A 20530-nucleotide genomic window follows, 5' to 3' on the forward strand; every position below is an offset into this window, starting at 1 on the left:
AAAGTCGGGGAAATTCTTTTTCTTTAAAATCCTATGCAAAATGCGAAATTGTATAGCGTCACCTAAACAAGTTTTTACATCTTGCAATCACGGAAAAGGGTTCGCTATGTAAATATGTTGTTTACAACTTATAACCATAGATAAAAGTTAATATAAATTAAATACAAACTAAAACACTAAACCAGCAATATTAAAATATATTTTTGAAAACCCCACCATTTTATTATTGAAAATCTAAACTTAGTTTGCAGAAATACAAGATAATCTGGTTGATGCATTACTTAGTCTTAGCTAACGCTTGCATTTTTTCCGTGCGTCATCCCATACCCAGTTACCTCAGCACCGTTGAATCCATTAATTACAAAACGCAGGCTTAGATATTCAAAATTATAGCTTATTTTACTGCCAATCCTCGAGAGCGTTACTGGCCTAATTATAACTTTTCCCCTTCCGTTATCTACATCCTCTAGTAATTTAGACTAAACACAGCCAGTCTTTGTAAAACACAACAACAGAAAGACGGTCAGCGAAACATTAAGACACTCAGGAACACACCTTTAGCTACAGAAACTGACAATCTATTTGCAATGAGTTATATATTGTATTAAGTACATAGCGTATATGATATCGTTAACGTTTAGTAGAATTTGTTTTATTGCAATACGTTCATGAGATATTCAAATTATAAATATTTGTGATGACAAGATGTGTTGCTGATAATAAAAGAGTAATTTCACCTGAATTAATCGTTTGCACAACATAAGCGTATAATGTTTAGACGTTTCTAAGATGGTGTCATACGTTCGAACGAAGCAATATATTTATATTAATTATCACACCTTAACTGCGGGGGGGGGGGGGCATAACATAGTGTGACGTCAGAAAAAATACAATCGACCAGATTTTCATGACACTGTCAGAAAAGGGCCGATTTAATGCAAAAATAAGTTAGCTTTAATACAAGTAAAACGTGTAACATAATATAACATCTGCAAAACTAAGTTATTAAAAGTTACCAAGAAGATTTAAGAAAATATGAAAACTACATGAAATGAATTTTCATCTTTAGGTGATACTAACATGACACTAAATCAGGACACAATGACAGTACAATAAATGAAGACACAATGACAGTACAATAAATCAGGACTCTTCAACGGACCAGCAAAAGAAATACAACTTTATTTAAATACAGAAATAATTCTAACATACATTGCAGAAAATTATACTACTGTTAAATGTAAAACATAATTTATATGGAACAAAAACAATATTTAAGATAACTATCAAACAATCCTCAAAGTGCAATCGCTTTTACGTATATCAAGTGAGTGCACAAGTTAATTAGGATGGCAGCACCTACAATTAGCACATCAGGCCTCTTAATCGGAACTTCAAAAACGCCATGATCGAAAAGAGAGAGAGAGAGAGAGAGAGAGAGAGAGAGAGAGAGAGAGAGAGAGAGAGGCGAAGATATTCTAGAGAACAAGTCTCAACTTCGAGGCGTAAACAACAAACCACACTTCACTTTTTAAGAAAGATATTTTTACATACAACGACAATAATTCTTTAAAAGTTTGATGATGCAAAATGATCGCCAGTGGAAAACTATATAATCAAACCTCAGCGAATCAGTAATTAGCGTTGAGGATTACCAGTATGTTGATGGTGTAATGAAGCATTTGAAATTCAATTCGCTTGGTGCCATTCATGAACATCATGTAAAGAAAGATAGTTCAATGTCATCTAAAAACAAAATAAGAATTCAGATCCGTATGTTTAAGTATTACAAAAAACTGACCCAGCACAGTATGCTAGTACATCTAGACTAGTTCATGGTAATAATTTGAAACTAAGTGAAGACAAAAAATCAGAATTACAGACCATGTCATGATTTTGTTAATAACTGAATCTAGACGTAGAGCTGAATAGAGAATAAATCAACAAATCATGAGCATTATGTTGAGTTATAACGATGGCCAAATGCAAGACATGATGAAGAATACGATAGGGCAAGGCCAAAGTGATGTGACATGTACATAGCTCCTCCAATAATAATTACTTATGTTGTTATCTTGAGCGTTTTAATGGTCATAGCATTGCGTGGTGTCTCCGATATTAACATTTAAGTTTTTAATGGTCATAAATGTGCATGGTGTTTCTCATATTAGTATTTAAGTTTTTAATGGGCATAAATTTACATGCTATTTCTGCTATTAGCATTTAAATTTTTATAATCAGAATCTAGAGGACATTAACGTTTTGAGTAGAAATAATTCACGAATGATGTGTGAAACATTGTATAGTCTCCAATAAAATATTACCTTATATCTAATCTATAAAATGTAGATTTTCTTGAAACATATACTGATGGTTTTATAGAATCAAATCCAAAAATAATCCAAAATTAATCAAAGAATACAATTTTAGTAGTCCTAATAACAAAATGTTCAACTGATTTCACGTTCGAATCCCGACAAAGAATCCAATATGGAAGACGGTGACGGTGACTTATGCTACAATATGTAGTGCTGAAGTCTATAATTCCTTGTAAATATAAGAATTATCACTCCGGTTTCGGATAGCTGAATATTTTTTCTTATAAAGAAACTGTCCTTGTTTCACAATATTACAAGAGCAAACGTATTTTCCAGAGAAATAACAGAATTTAATCCTTTTGAATTAAAGTAATTTGAAATAACTACAAACCAAGTAATTTGAAATAACTCCAAACAGCACAACATACAACTTCTACTGATTAATTCTTCAAACACAAACATGGGTTATATGGGCTTTCTAAAACGTAAACAAGGTCACCTGATTATCTTTTAGAAGTTTATTGAAGAAAGTACTTGTTATAGCTCACGTTTACCCATTGTGACTCTGAAGAGAATCAATCACTTTTACTCTAAGAAATAAAAAAATTAAAAACAATTATATCTTAAAGACAAGGTCCCATCATTACCTTGGAAACAACCAATCATTTTAAAATAAAATAGAACTTGTTTACGAAGGTTGCTACAAATTCTGAAACGAGGTCAGGATTTAGATCAACACCTGGTGTTTATAAACTAACAATCAAGGTCAAACTATTTTCTGCAAAAAGTATCAACTCTAATGAATAAACTTACATTACAATATCATGTAATAAAAAATATTTTAAAAAATTAAAACTGACAAACAACTAAAATGAAATAAATATATATTAAATCAGATATAATTAAATCAAATATACATAACAACATTTTTTTGGTGAAACACTTTAAGATAAATTCAGGTTTGAATTCACTTTAAATTCCACTTTAATATCTCTGTCCAAAAATAATATTTTTAAAACACTCTTTATTTCCAGAGAAAACTCACTTAAACTGAAAAGCTTCAAGAAATAAATTCCAGCCCAAATGATATACTGGATACAACAATAATACAAGTAGATTCATAAAACACGAAACGAATATTCTTTCCAGTAACAATATTAAAATGTCTTTAACTTGACCTCAGGTCACAATTAACACTTTCTATTTAATAAAAAACATTACCTAATGGAAAATAAGATTCTAGAAACGTATTAATGTTTACAAAATAAAATGTTACTTATAATTAGAAAGTCCGTGACTAATATTATGATATATAACCTGGACTATTTCAGGTATGCCAGGAGAATCCCAATAACCTAGACCCAGACCCAAATAAACATGTTTACTTCTATTAATAATGCTCTTAATATTACACACATATATATATAGAGAGAGAATAGTTTAGCTATGTATTAGCTGTTTACAGAATTTAAAAAATATATGATTCAGTTCAAGTAGAAAATAAACTTGATTTTGGACAATGTTACATAAAAATAGCATATAATGAAGTAAAAACATAAAACAAACTAACGAACAATGCATATATATATATATATATATATATATATATATATATATATATATATATATATATATATATATATATATATATATATGCACAGAGAGAGAGAGAGAGAGAGATAGGTAGAGAGAGGCAGTCGACTTGCATGGATCTTTATACGTCATTCTGTGCCATTTCAAGCTAAGAAATTTACAGATTTGAGGACAATTACCTACAAATTAATTTATTCCAGTTGTTCATTTTGTCAAATTAACAACGGTTTTCAAACAAAAATTAATCTTTTTATATTGTTGTAAACAATTCTTCCGGGGATTCGTACAGTAAACTTAAACTTGATACTAAAGTTTCTCTTTTTAAACTTCATCTGTTTTTTCTTGTTAAGGTTTTTTTTTCTTTCTCTACATTAAAATCTTTTCTTAATCATTAATCAATATTTCTCTGTAAAACATAAATAATATTTAGCGATTCTCATTCTCTATGTACTTGAGTATCTCTGAGAACTTGTTAGTACTTTTTCCATTCATGAAGGTAAGTTTTTGTGACCAGATCTTTGTCATTGAGATTTGTTTTAGTTAATTCAAGTAAATCGTATAACATTAATCTTGTTTTTTTGTTTTCTTCTATCTTTTGATTATTTCCGTTGTCATTTTTATTGCAAATCTGCAAATCTTAAAACGTATTCGTTTGAGAAGTTTTCTATTCATGTGATGTCAATACAGAGCCTTTAGAAGCATTAACCAAGATTTTAATTTCTCGAATGTTTCGTTGTGTTTCATTTTTGGATTTCTTTCATTGACCTAATTATGATTATTAAGTATTATAGCCTTCTAACTGATTTCTTTACTGTTTTCATTTCAGCATGTAATGGTTATATTTCAGAGTTTATTCTTTGTTGAGTTGGCTGAAAGAATTGCTGAAAAACAGTTCTCCTTTTATTTCTAAAACAGTTAGTAGGAATCCATGTACAATTCACAAAATTTCTGCTGGAAGAAATCCTTTCCATCCAAAATCGTTTTCTTGTTATCATCAAACGGTGCTTGTAACTCTTCATTACTAGTAACTCATTCTGATATACTCTGATTAACACTCTGATTCACATCTGTTAATTGATTATCAATACTTTCTGATTATTTTCTTCCAAAGTCGTATGTATTTATGCGTCGGCATGTTTTAATACAAAACCTTCATGAGTTGCATAAGTTGTTGTTGCTGTTGTTGTTGTTGTTGTTGTAGGGTTTAACGCCATTTTTCAGCACACGATAGGCTATACATGGCGGCCAGTATTAATGGTGGAGGAAGAACCCGGGAAATCCCCGGAAAGAACCACCTACCCTCGAGAAGCTACTGGCAAGCTTTCTCACTTACCCACATTGGCTGAATCCGAGACTCGAACCCACGCAGACAGAGGTGAGATGGCAGTGATCCGTAACGGAGACCGCTTTAGACCACTCGGCCATTCGGGGCCCCAGTTGCATCAGATTTTATATCGGAGCTGCTAAATTTGGAATTTTATTTCTTGTAAAGTTTCAGTCAATGGTTATTCGCACCAATCGCATTTAAATGTAAGAAATAGTTTAGACTAACAACTTTCATTTCAGTTTAGTTTTTTATTTTCGGTTCCGTAGTTTGAACGTTTATCTCTTTTACGATTGTGTTGCAAATTTCTTGACAATGTTCACTAAAACTAACAAACTTATATTTGCATTGCACACTCACTTGTTGGTTAGAACGTCTAATAATTGGAACTTATTCGCTTTTCTCTCTAGGTTCTCTCTCTAATTTCTAACCTGATAACTGTGTACACTGAGTTGTTTCCTAGAACCAGCGTCGATTCTCACTAGACTGATCAATTTTAGTCGAGTGCTTACGATTCTCTCTTTTAATCTATCACACCTTAAATCCACTAAAGCTCGTTTATTTACTTAATTACTTTATTGGAATAACATTATGTCATATCAGACAATCAAAAGTAAACTTACTTAAAGAAAGTGACATAATCAAGTTAAAATCTTCTTTAAAACCCACGTCCGGTGATGATCCCATTGATAAATATTAATATCACCGTTAAAAGCATTCTAATAGCACAAGTAAAACCTTTGAACGCGGTGAATATAGTTCATCGCACTGTACGTCTAACATGCCGTTTCTTTACCTAAAAAGCTATTTAAACTTTTCTCGTCTTGCTCGTAACATTCCTGGGAATGGTCCTACTTTGTTCTTTACAACTATCGACGTATCTGCTTGCGACTTGCACTGTTTATGAAGGTGTTCTCTGCACTGGAGTCTTAAAATAACATTTTGAATAATTCAAATAACAACGATTATTATACCATGTAAAGATAATGTTAATTTCTTCAGTTTCTGACAAGTATTTGCTTTCAACCTTCCGGTTGACTTTTTTTTAAAACTTTTCTGCTTTTGCTTTTTAAAATCTTGAGAACGATTTCAAATTTTAACTCCATGTGGTTCTTTCAACCTTTGTGGATTTACCTTGCTCACAATCACTCTTGCATAAGAAATTTCTTAATTTTTTAAAACATGTATTTGTTGTTCACTGTCTTCCATTTCATTTCCAGTAAATGTGGGAGTTAAAAGAAAAGGCTATTAAAGATTTGCTGCAAGAAAGGAAACAATATTTTAAATAATCTTAAACCTATCTTAAAAGCTAGCCTTGCTATCTTTCACTCACTTATGAACTTTTAAGAACTCGTTCGCTATGGTCATGTCTTCAAACTATCGGTTAACCAACTTGTGAACTAGAATTTGCGAACTTCCATATCTTTGCTTCATATCTTTTAAATGCATAATTGCAAAATGATAGGAATGATGCGCGGAAAGGGAAAAAAAGCATTAGCTAAGTAACACTATAGGTAGTTCTCTTCGATTTTCACAAAATAAGTTGTGATTCTGAATCATAGATAACGGTGCTTTTTAAATATTTGAGTGTCTATGGGTTTTTGTGGGTGGGCTTGTGTTAAAGGTTTTATGATACAGAATTTTTGTAAAATTTGGTGTTGAGGAGGGTAGATGAACAAGTGGTTTTATAACAGTTTTAGGGTTTGGCTGTCTAGTGTTTATGTTAAATTGTAGTGAATAGAAGGATTGATGGCGCTGTTTTTTATGTCAAAAATTTGAAGGGCAGGACGGTGGGTGTTCGATGATTTTTGTAAAGTACATGTATATGTATAGGAAAATTGAAGGCAACAATACGAGCCGTTGTTACTGATATGTTTATAATAGTGCTTCTCAAACTTTTTATTTTCACTAACCACTTGCACACTGCTGTGTCTTTCCTATAATGTTGAATGTACAGTTAGGGGCCATCCATTTAGTGCGTACGCAAAAATCTGGTAAAGCTCGACCCCTCCCCCCTCCCTGTACACATGCGTACTTTTTTACACACACCCACCTGCGTACGTACGCTTGACGCACTCCCCCCCCCCCATCCAATTCTATAGAACGGCCAATCCACGCTGAAACCATAAAAGGATTAATAATATTAACGCGTTTAATAAAACAGATAGTCCACCGACGTTGAATGTCTGGCTGCATCAAAGAAATAAGCTGCGCAACTTTAAACAGTTTGTCTAGTGTCCGCTAAAATTCAAACGCAGTCGAACAGGTTACGTATTAGACAAATTATTATCGATGTTTCACCCCCACCCACGCACCCCCCCCCCCCACCTTTTGCTATGTGTAAGTACATTTTCAGAAGACACGCCACCCCCCACTTCCATACGCAGGCGTATACATTTGGGTGACCCCGCCCCCTTTATGCGTACGTTCTAAATGGACGGCCCCTTAGTTAACTAACTACTGCAACCTAATACGGATGGAGACTCTCTGGTATATATTATACAGCTTCAGCATGAATTTATCTTCAGATAACATGGATTTTACATAACTCCGCCTCGGCAGAGAGAGAGAGAGAGAGAGATCTGCATACACTATAATTGTATGACACTTACGACAACATACATTTCTTTTAAAAGGGCAAATACCAGTCTGCCCAATTAAGGGGAAGTCACTCCAGGAAACAGCCAAAATGGAACATGTTGTAAACGTTTTGTCAACACACCGTGGACGGGACAAATTTATTCGCCTTACGTCGTATGTCAGCACTTTCCTGGCAGGGCAAGGGAAAACTGCGGCTGGACAGAGGCTTCTGGCCGTTGCCAAGGAGATGAGTGGGTGCCGAGTGGTGCTGCGACTCTTTGATGACTTGCCTATGTTGGCTTACAGCCTCAGCTATGGGATAGGAGCAAAGGTTAATAAATGGGCTGGTAAACCACCCGCTACACATAACTACTGTATCAGCATTAATAAAGATCAGTATGCCAGAATTTGAAGGTTGTCCTCATGTGGCTAGCGGTTAAACTTGAGCTTACATGAGCACATTCATTAGGAACATCGAGAACAGAGAAATGCATCTTGGATTTTGTGGCATAAGAGAATACCAGCAGTAACTGGCATGATAAATTGTGGCTGGTATTTTCAATAAACAAAACTGAGGAATATTAATATGTCGGGTAAAGCAAAGCATGATATATTTAGAATTTCGTGCCAATTTTATCATGTAGTTAATTAGTTCAGATTGTAGAAATAAATCGTTAAAACTTAATTTAAAAGCACGTTCCGCACAGCATTGCGAATGATATCCGCGTCTGTATCTCATTGAATATTCATGTAAGTTTCATTAAATATAGATAAAAGTAAGTAATTCGTTTACAAATTAGAAAGTATTTCAGCATCTTTTGAACTGACATGGAGCGTAGCATCTCATTACTACAATAGTTCTACATGTAAGACTCTGGCGCTGATATTTATGTATAAAAAAAACAGAACCAACATGTGCTATGTCTTACACTGTAGGACTAATTACTACAAGTGCTACAGTACCCTAGTCCTACAATGTAAGACATAGAACATGTTGTTTTTGTTTTAGTGCTATAAAAAAAATCAGGTGATGTGTCTTACGTTGTAGGTCTATACAGTACCCAGACTTCATGGAATAACATGAACTATATGTATGTGTTTTAGTGGAGCAGCTGGTTGATTCATACTTGGTGCATTTTCAGCCTGCTATCAAATATTCTGAATATGTTCTTTACATCTGCTGAAAGAAATATTCCTCTTATTTAATACCAGAATTGCTGTATATCATTCTAGAAAGATGTGTAAACTATCATTTACCTTCTTTATCCAATATTTTCATTTGAATTATCTGCATTCTTTAAACTGATAACTATTTGTTTTCATCCTTGTTTTTATGTGTGCCATGAGGACATTGCTGCCTTATTTGGAAATTTAATAAATGTGACATGCATTGAATAATTTATGAATGACAGTGAACTACATCACATCTGTTGCTTGAAAACATAGATTTACCCATGCAAATATGGCGACTGTGTTTCTGAAGAGACTCCTGTTTTTTTCCTTCAAAATATGAGGAAGCTGACAGTATTTAGGACACCTGACAACCAGGTTATAAATTATAAATTATTTCCTTACTACATCACTGCCATATTATCATGATTTTGAAACATCTTGAATAAGCTGACATCAGCAACTCCAAAGCACAGTTATTTAAAATATGATCTTGATTGACATGGCCTTAATTAACATATGTCTCGGAAACACTTAATCACACGTATTTGGATGCCAATTATTTATCTGGGATGCAGAAAATCACTTAGGCGGGAGTCCTCCATACGCAAGTAATAGGTGTGTGGCAAAATTCAAAGACTTGCCAGTCCTGCTTCAGCCACCTGCTTTGTGGGAAAATGTGTTGTTCATTTAGCTGTGCTGAATCAGTGACATTTGCAATGACAGAATTCAGTGGCTGAAAGTTGTACATGTTGCCATTATAAGAGTACATCAAAAGAACATGATACAGTAGCTGGGCGGCAAGTTCAAAGACATTGACTGGCAGCTGGGTGAGAAAATGTACAGATATTTACAGTGATTCAATTCATCAGAGGCAGAAAGACCTAGAGATTTACATGTGGTTATTAAGAGTACATTAAAAATAAACTTTAGCTTTCAGTATTGTGTTCCTTTCTGAATGTAACGGAATAAGCAGTGCACGTGACCTCGGAATCAAGACATGTTGAGACTTAGACAAAATGCAATTCGCAAATTTGGATAAGTGTTTTGGGTTTAAATGGCAAACTGACGATGATTGTAACGAGATTCAGAAGACTGCTAAAGTTCTTAGAACTGATAGTTCGAATGGGACAGCAGCTAAGTGTAAAAAGGTGTGTGATGCCTAGCTTAGTGTTTGGAATAAGTCCTTACTTGGATTGACAACATTCAGTCTCACTCTGATGGACAAACAAGAGCGATGTTGGTGTTATAAAGAATGTAGAAATTAAACTCAAGGGCAATCAATAGTTCTTATAATTTTCATAGTTTTTAGGGAGGGGACTGCAACTTTTGCTGGTGGTACTCCTATTTTAACCAAAATGGTAGTCCTGGACTCCTAGTTTTAAAATCCTAGCGAGACCTCTGATTAATATATCATATTCAAACAATCTAAGATTTGTGTTTAACTTGGTGTGCATAATTTGTCAGTGGGAGGGGCATGGAGGTATGGTATCATCATGGAAAATTAATTTTGAACAAAGTTTTATCAGTTGATTTTACAATAATACACTTTTTTCGGAAATGTCTGTTGAAGTATTTTATTGAAGTATTTTATTTTTAAGAGAACTTGTAGGTAAATAATGACAGTTCTAGCACAAGAGTTTAATTTAAAATTGTATTCTCCAATGTTGAATGCAGTCTGTGATTCAGTATCTCCTTAACATCTGAAATAAGTTAATCAACATTTCTATTCTCTGAATCTGGTTTTATATCACAACAAGCTTTGGCCACACTTTAATCCAGTTCAGACTTTTAAAGAAGGGCGTAATGTCTTGTGATACCGAGAGTATTGTTGAACTTATTTAATATCTCTATCACTTCTTTGAAATGAATTGAACACAGTGCACCTTTGCTACATCATTTGTTTTGTGCAATGAATTTCAAATTAATTGTATTATGGTTTTGAAATAGCACATTTATATGAACTCCATTTAAGACCTTTGCCAAATAGTATGGTGGTGTTTCATTAGTAAGGGATAGACTGGTTCTTGACTATAGTAGTAAGGATAGTGTGCCAGCTATCAGGGTGCGTTTTGTTAATAGTTTTGAGTATTTTATAGTTTTGAACCAGTTGTAAAGTTTTAGTACATGTAACATGATAGTGGGTGTGTCAGAGTATATAAACAATGGGAGTTATGGCATTTGAATTAAGAATGACTGGCACACTGAAGGGCGATTTATTTTATTATTTTAAGTACAAAAAATGCAAAGGCGTCAGAATTTTGTATGCAGATTGTAAGTGTTGCATATTATACAAAAGGCTACATCAAGATAATGTCTGATGAGGGAAGCTTGAAAATATACATTCATGACCAAAAAAAATAATCAGTTAATATGAGGGTTTATGTTAATGAAATTGAACTTTATCTGTGGGGGGGGGAGTAAAAATACTTGCTGTTATAAATATTTCTGAGTGTTATCTGCAGAAAGAAAAGATTTTAAACACATTCAGCTGTGGATTGGCAGCCAGTATCATATATACTCACTTATAAATTGAGTCATACTTCAAACTGCACAGACTTAGATCTGTTATCACATAATGTGGTAACAATTATGTGTGTATGCAGTTTGTTAGGAGTTATCTGTCAAACAAACGACATGGACCTTAATCTGCTGGTGCATTATGTAATGGCAGATCAGGGTCTATCTTGTTTGCAATTGAACTGAACTTATAAGTGAGTGCATATGGTAAACCTTCTGTACCATGGCTTAATGGATTGAGCATTAGATCAAATAGTTGAAAAAGAAGGCAATTAGTCCACCAATTTTAAAGGAATATGGAGGGGATAATCTTATAATGAAGTTTTCTCTTGAGTTTTGCATTCCAGTTTATAAGAGTGAAAGTATTATGGCCATGCTTGTACCAGACATAGTTGATCTGAGGGCTGATGTTAAAACATTTATTTGAAGCTTTATAAAATTACAGACTTCTCGAATCCTCCAACTCTTGAGATCAAGTTTCAGCAACAATAACAAAATTAATGATATAAACGATCAAATTCTTATATATAAATGAAATTTTACATCATTTAAAGGGAGAATTAGAAAATAATATTAGAGAACATACCAGAAAGCAGGTGTATTGTTCAAGAGTGCATTTTATTGCAGAAAACAAACAGCAACATTCTCTCTACAGACATGGCCCAATAAAAATGAAGGTAAATATCTTGATGTCATTTATTCAGACTTTGTGGTATAAGATTTATTTATTGTATTATTTACCATTTCAGGAAAAGAACCCAACAGTTCGTATAATTCAGATTTTGAGCAACATAGCAAATCAGCTGTACTACCCTGTAGAACATGTTGCCTGGTTAATCGACAAGAAGGTAGTTGGCTTCTCCAGCACATCAGCAACTTGGTGGGTTGCAACAGTAGCCATATGGGCCATGTCACTTGTTCTGGAAATTCTCAAGTATGTTAACCTTTGTGATTGTTAAGCCTGTAATGTTTTCATGTTAATCTACAAACAGACCTAGGGCTTTTCTTAGCCTTTTTGTAGCCTTTTGTATATAAAAAGACTTAAGAATTTGTATGCATGGAGTATTGTCATATGGAGACCCAGCCCGTTGTTATGCATGAAGTCATTGTACTGTACATGGTATTAGGACATTCAGTTTCTGGTCACTGACTTTCAGTTTTTAAAATTGGTTTTTCAGTTGGTTGTTCCATAAGCCGTACCGTCCCTCAGTTTTGGAAACATTTGGACATTTATCTCAAATTTCTGATTCCTATAGAATGCAATGTTTATTGGTGTTTAAGCAAGCTAGCTTGCTAGATAGCTCCATATGCATTAATCCTGCAGTACCGTCATTGAAACTGTACCTGCTAGTTTTTCAGGTCTTTTTTAGAGTGCAGTTTTTATTATATTTACTTGCCCAGATCATGTGATTTCTGGGTCAGAATATTGGCATATTTTTAACAAAAGAGATGTTTTCTTTTACAAATAAATATTAATGGATAAGTGTATTTTTGTGAAAGTCAACATTCATATGATAACAGTATGTAAGCACACTCAAAACTTTAATTTTCGTTTACAGGTCTTTGGTACTGATATTGCAGAAGAGGAAGGAATCTCGGCGACTTAGAAAAGAGAGTCATTTGAATGCTCCAGATGAAAGGTAAGTAAAACGTTACGTATTATTTACTCTGCTAAGATATGTATTTTTATGACAGGTATGTATATGTTTGGATAAATGGATAATGCAAATGTTAGGAAGCTTTAAGTTGAGATGTGGATGTAGCTACTCTGCTGGATGGTATAATTTACAGATGTGAAGTGTGGTTATTACTTTATATAATTGCATACAAGTGAAGTCCAACTTTGCACAACGTAGACCCTGCTGTGCTCTTGTATAATATGCTGACAGATCAGTGTCTTTATTATTCATTATACTGACTACTCCTAACAAATTGTAGAGACCCAGATCTGCCTGCTCATTATGCAATGGAAGATCAGGGTTTGTTAAGGTTTGTAGTCTTTGAAAACTTGGTGAATTTTGAGCTTGTTCCTTGAAAAATCTGTAAATTTGATAATAAAAGTTTTTCTTGAAAACTCCTAGAGTTGTGTGAAAACTCCTGATCTTTTTTAAACACCTCCTTAAAATCCAAGAAGCAGATGGAATGCTATTTAAAAAGGAGTATGTTGATCAAAAACGAATATTAAATAAAATGGAATATTGTGAATTCCTTGTTCTCGCATTATTATGACGATCTACAGGTGGATTAATTTAACAAGGGTTACAAGTAAATGTTCAACTGGTACAATGGCAGAAGTAAACTACACATTTGGCATGGGCTAAACATGTCTTTCAAAATCCTATAAATCATGGATTAAAAGCAGTTCAAAATGGGGCATGGATGAAGCATACAAGGAATGGATTAAACCTTTTAAGGGAGATAAGCAGAGTCTTATGCACTGCCGGTTTCTTGTAAAAGACATTTCAGGCATGAGGGAATATGCCCAAAAGTCACATCTGAGAGGTGAGCAGCATCAAATGCATGTTCTTAACTTTAAACCTAAGGTAAATATTATTGTTATTAAAGAAAAAGAAAAAAAGAACTAATAATATACTGCAGAATGAACTTGTTTCTGACTTGACTATACCCCACCCACTCTAGAACTTTATAGGCCACTTTAACACTACATTTCAAAGGATGATTTGTTGAAAGCTGAATTATTATTTACATGCAATATGTGCTGATAAATAAAGCACTCTTTGGATGTACTGATTCAAATGAGTTGTGTGAAAGACTGAGACCACAAGGGAAGTTAGTTTTGCGACACAAGCAAATTCTTTGAGGAGAATTGCTTGGGAAAGTCTAATTCTTAAAGGAAAAGTTAGAGAAGAGTTTGAATAGTAAACTAAAGAAAACTTAAATTTTGGTGTAGGACCAAATAAATAAGTTATTATAAAGACAACAGTTAGATATAAATTATTGAAAAATGAAAAATAACAAAAGTGACTGATGCAAATGTTATATAAATGAGAAGTGGTTCTTTTTTTTGTTTTATTAAACTGTATCATCTTTACTGTTATGAAAACATAAACTTATGCTTCAGTTGTTAAAAAAATTGAAATGATTATGTTATGTGTTTGAAGCTGTGTCATGGTCCTAACAAAGCTAAAGGGATTTCTAAAGCAAAGATACATGCTAAAATTAGTAATACAATGTTGCAGAATTAGCTCCTTGAAAATAGGAAACGGTCCTTGTAAGTTCACTGAAAGCTACTTAAATTTGTGTACCCAAGGTCCATTATGATCCATGGACTCTGTGCAGTTTGCACTTAAACTTAAAATGGATATATAAAGTATGTGGATTCTTTTGTGTTATTTTCTGTCCATCAAGAGGCTAGTGGGATGAGTCAGTGCATCATTGCATGTTCAGACAACACAGTGAACATATTCCATAGACATTAATTGCAAATTTACTAGCTCACCCAGGCCACATTTTGTTAGCTCTTTCTCTATAGTCCTTCTCCAGGTCTCTTTGGACTGACTCCTCTTTCGGCCATCCAGTGTTCAGGAAAGGGCTCTCTTGGGTGGTACATCTAGTGACATTCAGCATATATTTTCTTTACTAACTTCGATTGCTGCTTCTCTCTCCAGGCTTCCATCTGTAGTCAGTTTGCTTTCAGGGTGTGTGAATTCCTTTGGCTCCTCTTTTGGTTCATTATTCATAGTGATAGCATCATGGTTTCATTTTTTTTCTCATTGATTTAATTGCAAACAGAGTTCATTGACTTTTTACAACCTGACTCAATTATTGTCTTAAGATAATTAATTCTTGTAATAACATCTGAATTGCAATCAGTCTTATTGTTGTGTTCAGTTTTTAATTTGGGTGGATTTATTTATTCAGGTTATTATTCACAGGAATTACAAAGTGTTCAATAATATTCTTGGACTAAAACATTAATTTGGAATCATAGGCAATTCAGACAAGGACATTTTGAATTATATTATTGAGATACAGCAAAAGACTGTTAACAGTTGTCACATTTCAGGTCATTGGTACATGACACATTCAAGACTACAGACATACCAACACATTCAGTATTGGAATTTATTTGGAATACCACTGGAATTCAATTGGAACTTCATACATTTTGACTTGTGATAGGACTTTTAGGACAGTTTGGGATTTAGCTCTCAATACTGTAATTTCATTATAAATTTTTACTTTGTATTCAAGGGAAATAAATTTTTTGTTGAATTTTACAAAACTTGTTGGTTTTCACTCATTTCTTTTATTTAGTTTAAGATCATTGAGTCAAAACAGAATAGACAATGTAGTTGTTTTCTGTACTGTAGGGAGACAACAGAGATGGGGAAGGACATCAAACAGCAACTGAAAACTCTGCGGACAGAGCATAATGAGTCTATGTTGACCATGTTCCAGTGTCTAGCAGACCTCATGAATGCCATCAACTGGCTCCCTAAGGGATTCCTCTGGGGAGGGACTTTCTCTGGCAGGACTGCAGGATTCTTTGGGATCATATCTACTCTTATCATGCTATACAAAATGTGGCCATCAGAGATGAGCCAGAAAGTTGACTGATGCACATAAAGGGTGTTTCTAAATTTTCAAGCTCTATCGTAATTTGAACAGTGCAGACCCTGATGTGTAATTCCACATTAATGTTACTTTTAATTGAGCTGAAAATGTTGAGTACATTATATCATAATTGGAAGGAATTATTGTTTAAATAAATTGCACCGAGTTTATTTTGTCTAATCCAAGTCTACCATGATTTGATGGGTTGGTCAAAGGTATCCATTTTGTAGATTTAGAGATATGTGCAGATTTTCCAAGACTGTTACACAGTCATTTTAATTTATCCTTTTTTGTACTCCTATGATATCAGTAGACCTGTGAATAAGCTTAAAAGAGAGAACATTGGCATCCTGAATGCACACAATACAGTGGTCCCCCTCTTGAACAACCTCCCCTGATCAGTGGCCACCCACTTCTTACGGCCACATTCCCTTGGCATCAAATGTGTTTGTGTTCAAAAGTACCCCACAAGAATGGCCACCCCTCTAACACGTCCAGCGGCCAGCATATTAGTACAAAAATGTAAATTGTTCTCCTCAACAGCGGCCACATTTTATTTCAGATGTGTCCAGAACCAGTAATTAATTCATATCGTAAGGTAAGTAATCAGATTATTTCTACCATCGATACTTGTCTTCCGATGTGAGAGTGTTGGCTAAAGTACATGTAACACTAAGATTAATATTTTATCATTGTCTGTAGAAACCAACATTTACAGGAAATGGGCTCAACAATGTTGTGATAGGGTGTTGGGCTTCACATATCTGTCAAGTTCTTCTCTGAACTGCTCCATGGCATAGTGGTTAGAGCATCCACCTCTGATGCGAGAGGTCATGGGTTCGAACCCCGGCAGAGTCATACCAAAGACTTACAAAAATGGTACTATCAGCTACCTCGCTAGGCTCTCAGCATTAAGAGGTTAGTGTTAGGACTGGTCGGCCTGGTGTCAGGATAATGTGACTGGGTGGGACATCATGCTACATGTCTGCAGCATGATGCCCCAGTGCTAGACATCACTATAAGCTGCCACACTGCAGACATCATAGCGATATGACTGAAGAATTGTTAAAGCTATGTTAAAAAGTCCAAATAACACACACTTCTCTATGATGATCACAACCAGACGTAATTGTCAAGATCATAACATGGTCAGCACAGGCTAAATATAGATTTTGTGGATTAACACATGCACAGAAATTAACCTTGAACAAAACAGAGTACCTTTATGAAGAAGGCATTTCGTCCACTCTACAAAAGTTTCATCTGCATAATTAAAATGCATGCAGGTAGCAACATCCCAATAAATCATTACCAAACATTACATTAACATACTGTCACGTAAACGGATATGTATTACTTTAGAAGAATGTTGGTTATTCTGCTAGATTGCTTGGGGGGAGGGGGACTTGCACAACAATTTTATGTAGAAAAAGACTCGAATAAAACAATTTCACTGGTATGCTGAAAACACTCAAATAAATAACGTCATAACTTATAAGGAGATTATTCAGCAGCAGTGGTAAAATGGAGCAAATGGGAAGAGAATTATGTATGTACTAGGATTTAGATGATGTTTTGAATGGTTTTGCAATGTGCTTGACAGCAGCACCCGCTCGCATATCATGCTTATGTCAAAAATAAGAACTATTAATGTAGAACCTTTTAATAATTAATATTACTTTTACATGGCCGTATAAGAGGGTGACCACTGTAAACTATTTGACTTTACCTTTGACCTTGCAATTATGGTCCAACAATAGGTCATGGTTTTATTGGTATTAGACTAAATCTAGAGTATGGATTCATGGTTTACATCTGTTATGTTCTGTATGTCTTCCTGTTTTAGGATGTTTCATTAGCTAGGTCATCACCACATTATCTTTTTGTGATAAAGAAAACATTTTAAAGGTAACTAGCTTTTTCGTTCCTATTCAGTAAACATGAATATACTAAAGACAGATATTACAAAGGAACAATATTGCTAGTAGTAATACATGTAGTATTTGTATGTGTTCATTGGTTGGTTGGCCCTTCTCATTATGCTAGAATGTTAATAGTGACAGTAACGCTTATTTTTGCAATTATAGTTCCTTAAAAAACATTTACTGTCACTATGAAGATTCAGATATTCTATCATCCAAAGATCATTTGAAGGATATTATATCGTTTTTTCCTGATTTCTGTCTAGGTGGTCAGATGGACTTTCATTTCTGAAATCAGCTTGAGAGGGCTGGGTTTGTGTGGTATTAGTCATACTGCTTTTTGTATTAGGATTGATAAGTATTACTGAGGAAAATAAATACACATTTTATTCCAATTATTTTCCTGTAATTATCACAAATTAATAAGAAATTGACTTGTATTGTTCCAAATTATCGAGATAAATTATTGTTTGAGCATATTTTTTTATGTTTATTTTTGTATAATGGAAAAGGGGGAATCAAATTACATTTATCCACCTGCAGTAGTTTGAAAGTATCTAAGAAAGAACTGAAAAGTTAACTAAGATGGGTTTTCAGTACTAAAGTGAAATTTCTTACACCACTTGTCATAAAAGATATGCTTAATAAAGAACACAATACTTGCAGTTTCTTTTCTTGGCATAAGGTCGATAATAGAAGCACAACTACATAAATTTTGGCATAAACAGTTGTGAAAATTACACACTGCCAACCAGACAAATCTATAGAATAATTCTTCATTACAGTTGATTGTAATTATTTTTTGCTGCAGAGAAGCATGTTATGTCTCATGCACATCACTTACTATCATGCTGTAAATTTCCTTAATAGAGGGTTAAATGTAGAAGGTAATTTTTAACAGATAGTTTTAATAAAAACAATTCAGAACATTAGACAGAGAAACCATTGATATCAGGATGCATACTTGGTCTTTATAATATACACATGTCCATTTTATTTTTCCTGTGCAAGAATAAATTATTTTACATTAATGATAGAAGTTTCTTACCAAAGACTGAGATGTTGATTTTAGTGTGTTTTAGAGATGGAAGAAACTGGATGTAACTACTGAATTTGAATTGGCCACCATGTACCCGTGCACATATTTAAACTGGAGATTGATTTAGGAGCTACAGAAATGTGTGTTCAGGTTCATTTTATTTTTCTTTCTTAGTTTGTTTTATGATATCTGCATGATGTACAGTTTTCCCTGCAAGATCTCAAAACGAATGTTTGTATTATATTGATTTGTAAGAATGCATACAAAAGCTAATTTGTCTGTAGATCAAAATGTTATGTATGATAAATGACAATCATTTGGATGTTGGATGACAAACTTGAAACAGCTGTCTACTTAAGAGAGAATGAAGAATTTGTGCACAGCATCTTTAGAATTTGTTGCCATGATTATACAAAACTCTAGTAAACAGTTGCTTCAGTCATTATCATTATGCAGAATGTTCATAATAATGAATATCTGAAAATGTGTCTTCTTTGCAGAAAAGAATGTGAAGTAGATTAGACTGTCAGTAGCTAGAGAATCAAAATAAAGTTCTTATTTATTTGTCACTTTTTTATCGGAAAAAAAAGGAGGAAAATGTATGATTTATATAATTTTTTGTTGTTGTTGTTATACTTTCCCATGAGGAAAAAAATTATTCATGTGATTTAATGTGATGAGAGTTGCTATTTCCCAGATGGAATGCGAAATTGTGGTTATTTTGTATGCTTTTCTGAAATTTAATTATTGTTGATATGATCTTTAGTTATGTTATAATAATGTAATTTCAAAGTTACATTTTATACAAGTGAATCGATGAGAGTAATATATATAGAGAGAGAGAGAGAGAGAGAGAGAGAGAGAGAGAGAGAGAAATTCCATATACAGTATAGTATTCAAAGTGAAGAAAAAAAAATTGATTTTAGAAAATTAAAATTTAGTGTATTGGTATATGATGTATTTTAATAATGATATCTTGATTTTGTTAAATATTACTTTGTCACAAAAAATAATTATGATAATTAAAGATTTTTAAAAAAAAAATATTGGGGCTCTTTTTTTTTGGGGGGGGGGCAACCTGTATTATATCCTTATGAGAAGTTTTGATCAATTTTGTGCTTCTTTATGGTCCAGAGGATACAATCCAGCCAGTTTATCATGTGCCACCCCTTGTCTGTAATGCATTTTCTTTCTGTCAACATTTGCTCCTTTAAGCAATTTCTCAAAACCTGATAAATCAAATAAATTTGGTAGAGATATATCTTTACATTAGGGCCCATACATCTTAATTAAGTTATGTAGATATATCATCCTGTAATACTGCCATTACTGAGATAAAAACAAAATATAGAATTACTTCTTCTGGGGCTCTATTTAAATGTAAAATTCATTTGTCTTCATTAATTGTACAGCAGGCATTACCACTTTACTATCATAGATCCTTATCAATTTTTAACAATTATATTGAGCACACCCATTTTTATCA

General features: G+C 33.6%; 1 protein-coding gene across 1 annotated transcript; it reads left to right on the forward strand.

The window, feature by feature from the left end:
* Positions 1-7874: 7874 nt before the first annotated feature.
* Positions 7875-18670, forward strand: LOC149794000 (peroxisomal membrane protein 11C-like). The gene is made up of 4 exons (XM_089967925.1): positions 7875-8146; positions 12255-12439; positions 13065-13145; positions 15840-18670. The coding sequence occupies exons 1-4, from the start codon at positions 7925-7927 to the stop codon at positions 16084-16086; spliced, it is 735 nt and encodes a 244-aa protein (XP_089824051.1). The 5' UTR covers positions 7875-7924; the 3' UTR covers positions 16087-18670.
* The last annotated feature ends 1860 nt before the right edge of the window (positions 18671-20530 follow it).

This window comes from Sinohyriopsis cumingii, chromosome 8 (assembly GCF_028554795.1).
Source record: "Sinohyriopsis cumingii isolate HCF-2022 chromosome 8, ASM2855479v2, whole genome shotgun sequence".
In the NCBI taxonomy this organism is placed as follows: domain Eukaryota; kingdom Metazoa; phylum Mollusca; class Bivalvia; order Unionida; family Unionidae; genus Sinohyriopsis; species Sinohyriopsis cumingii.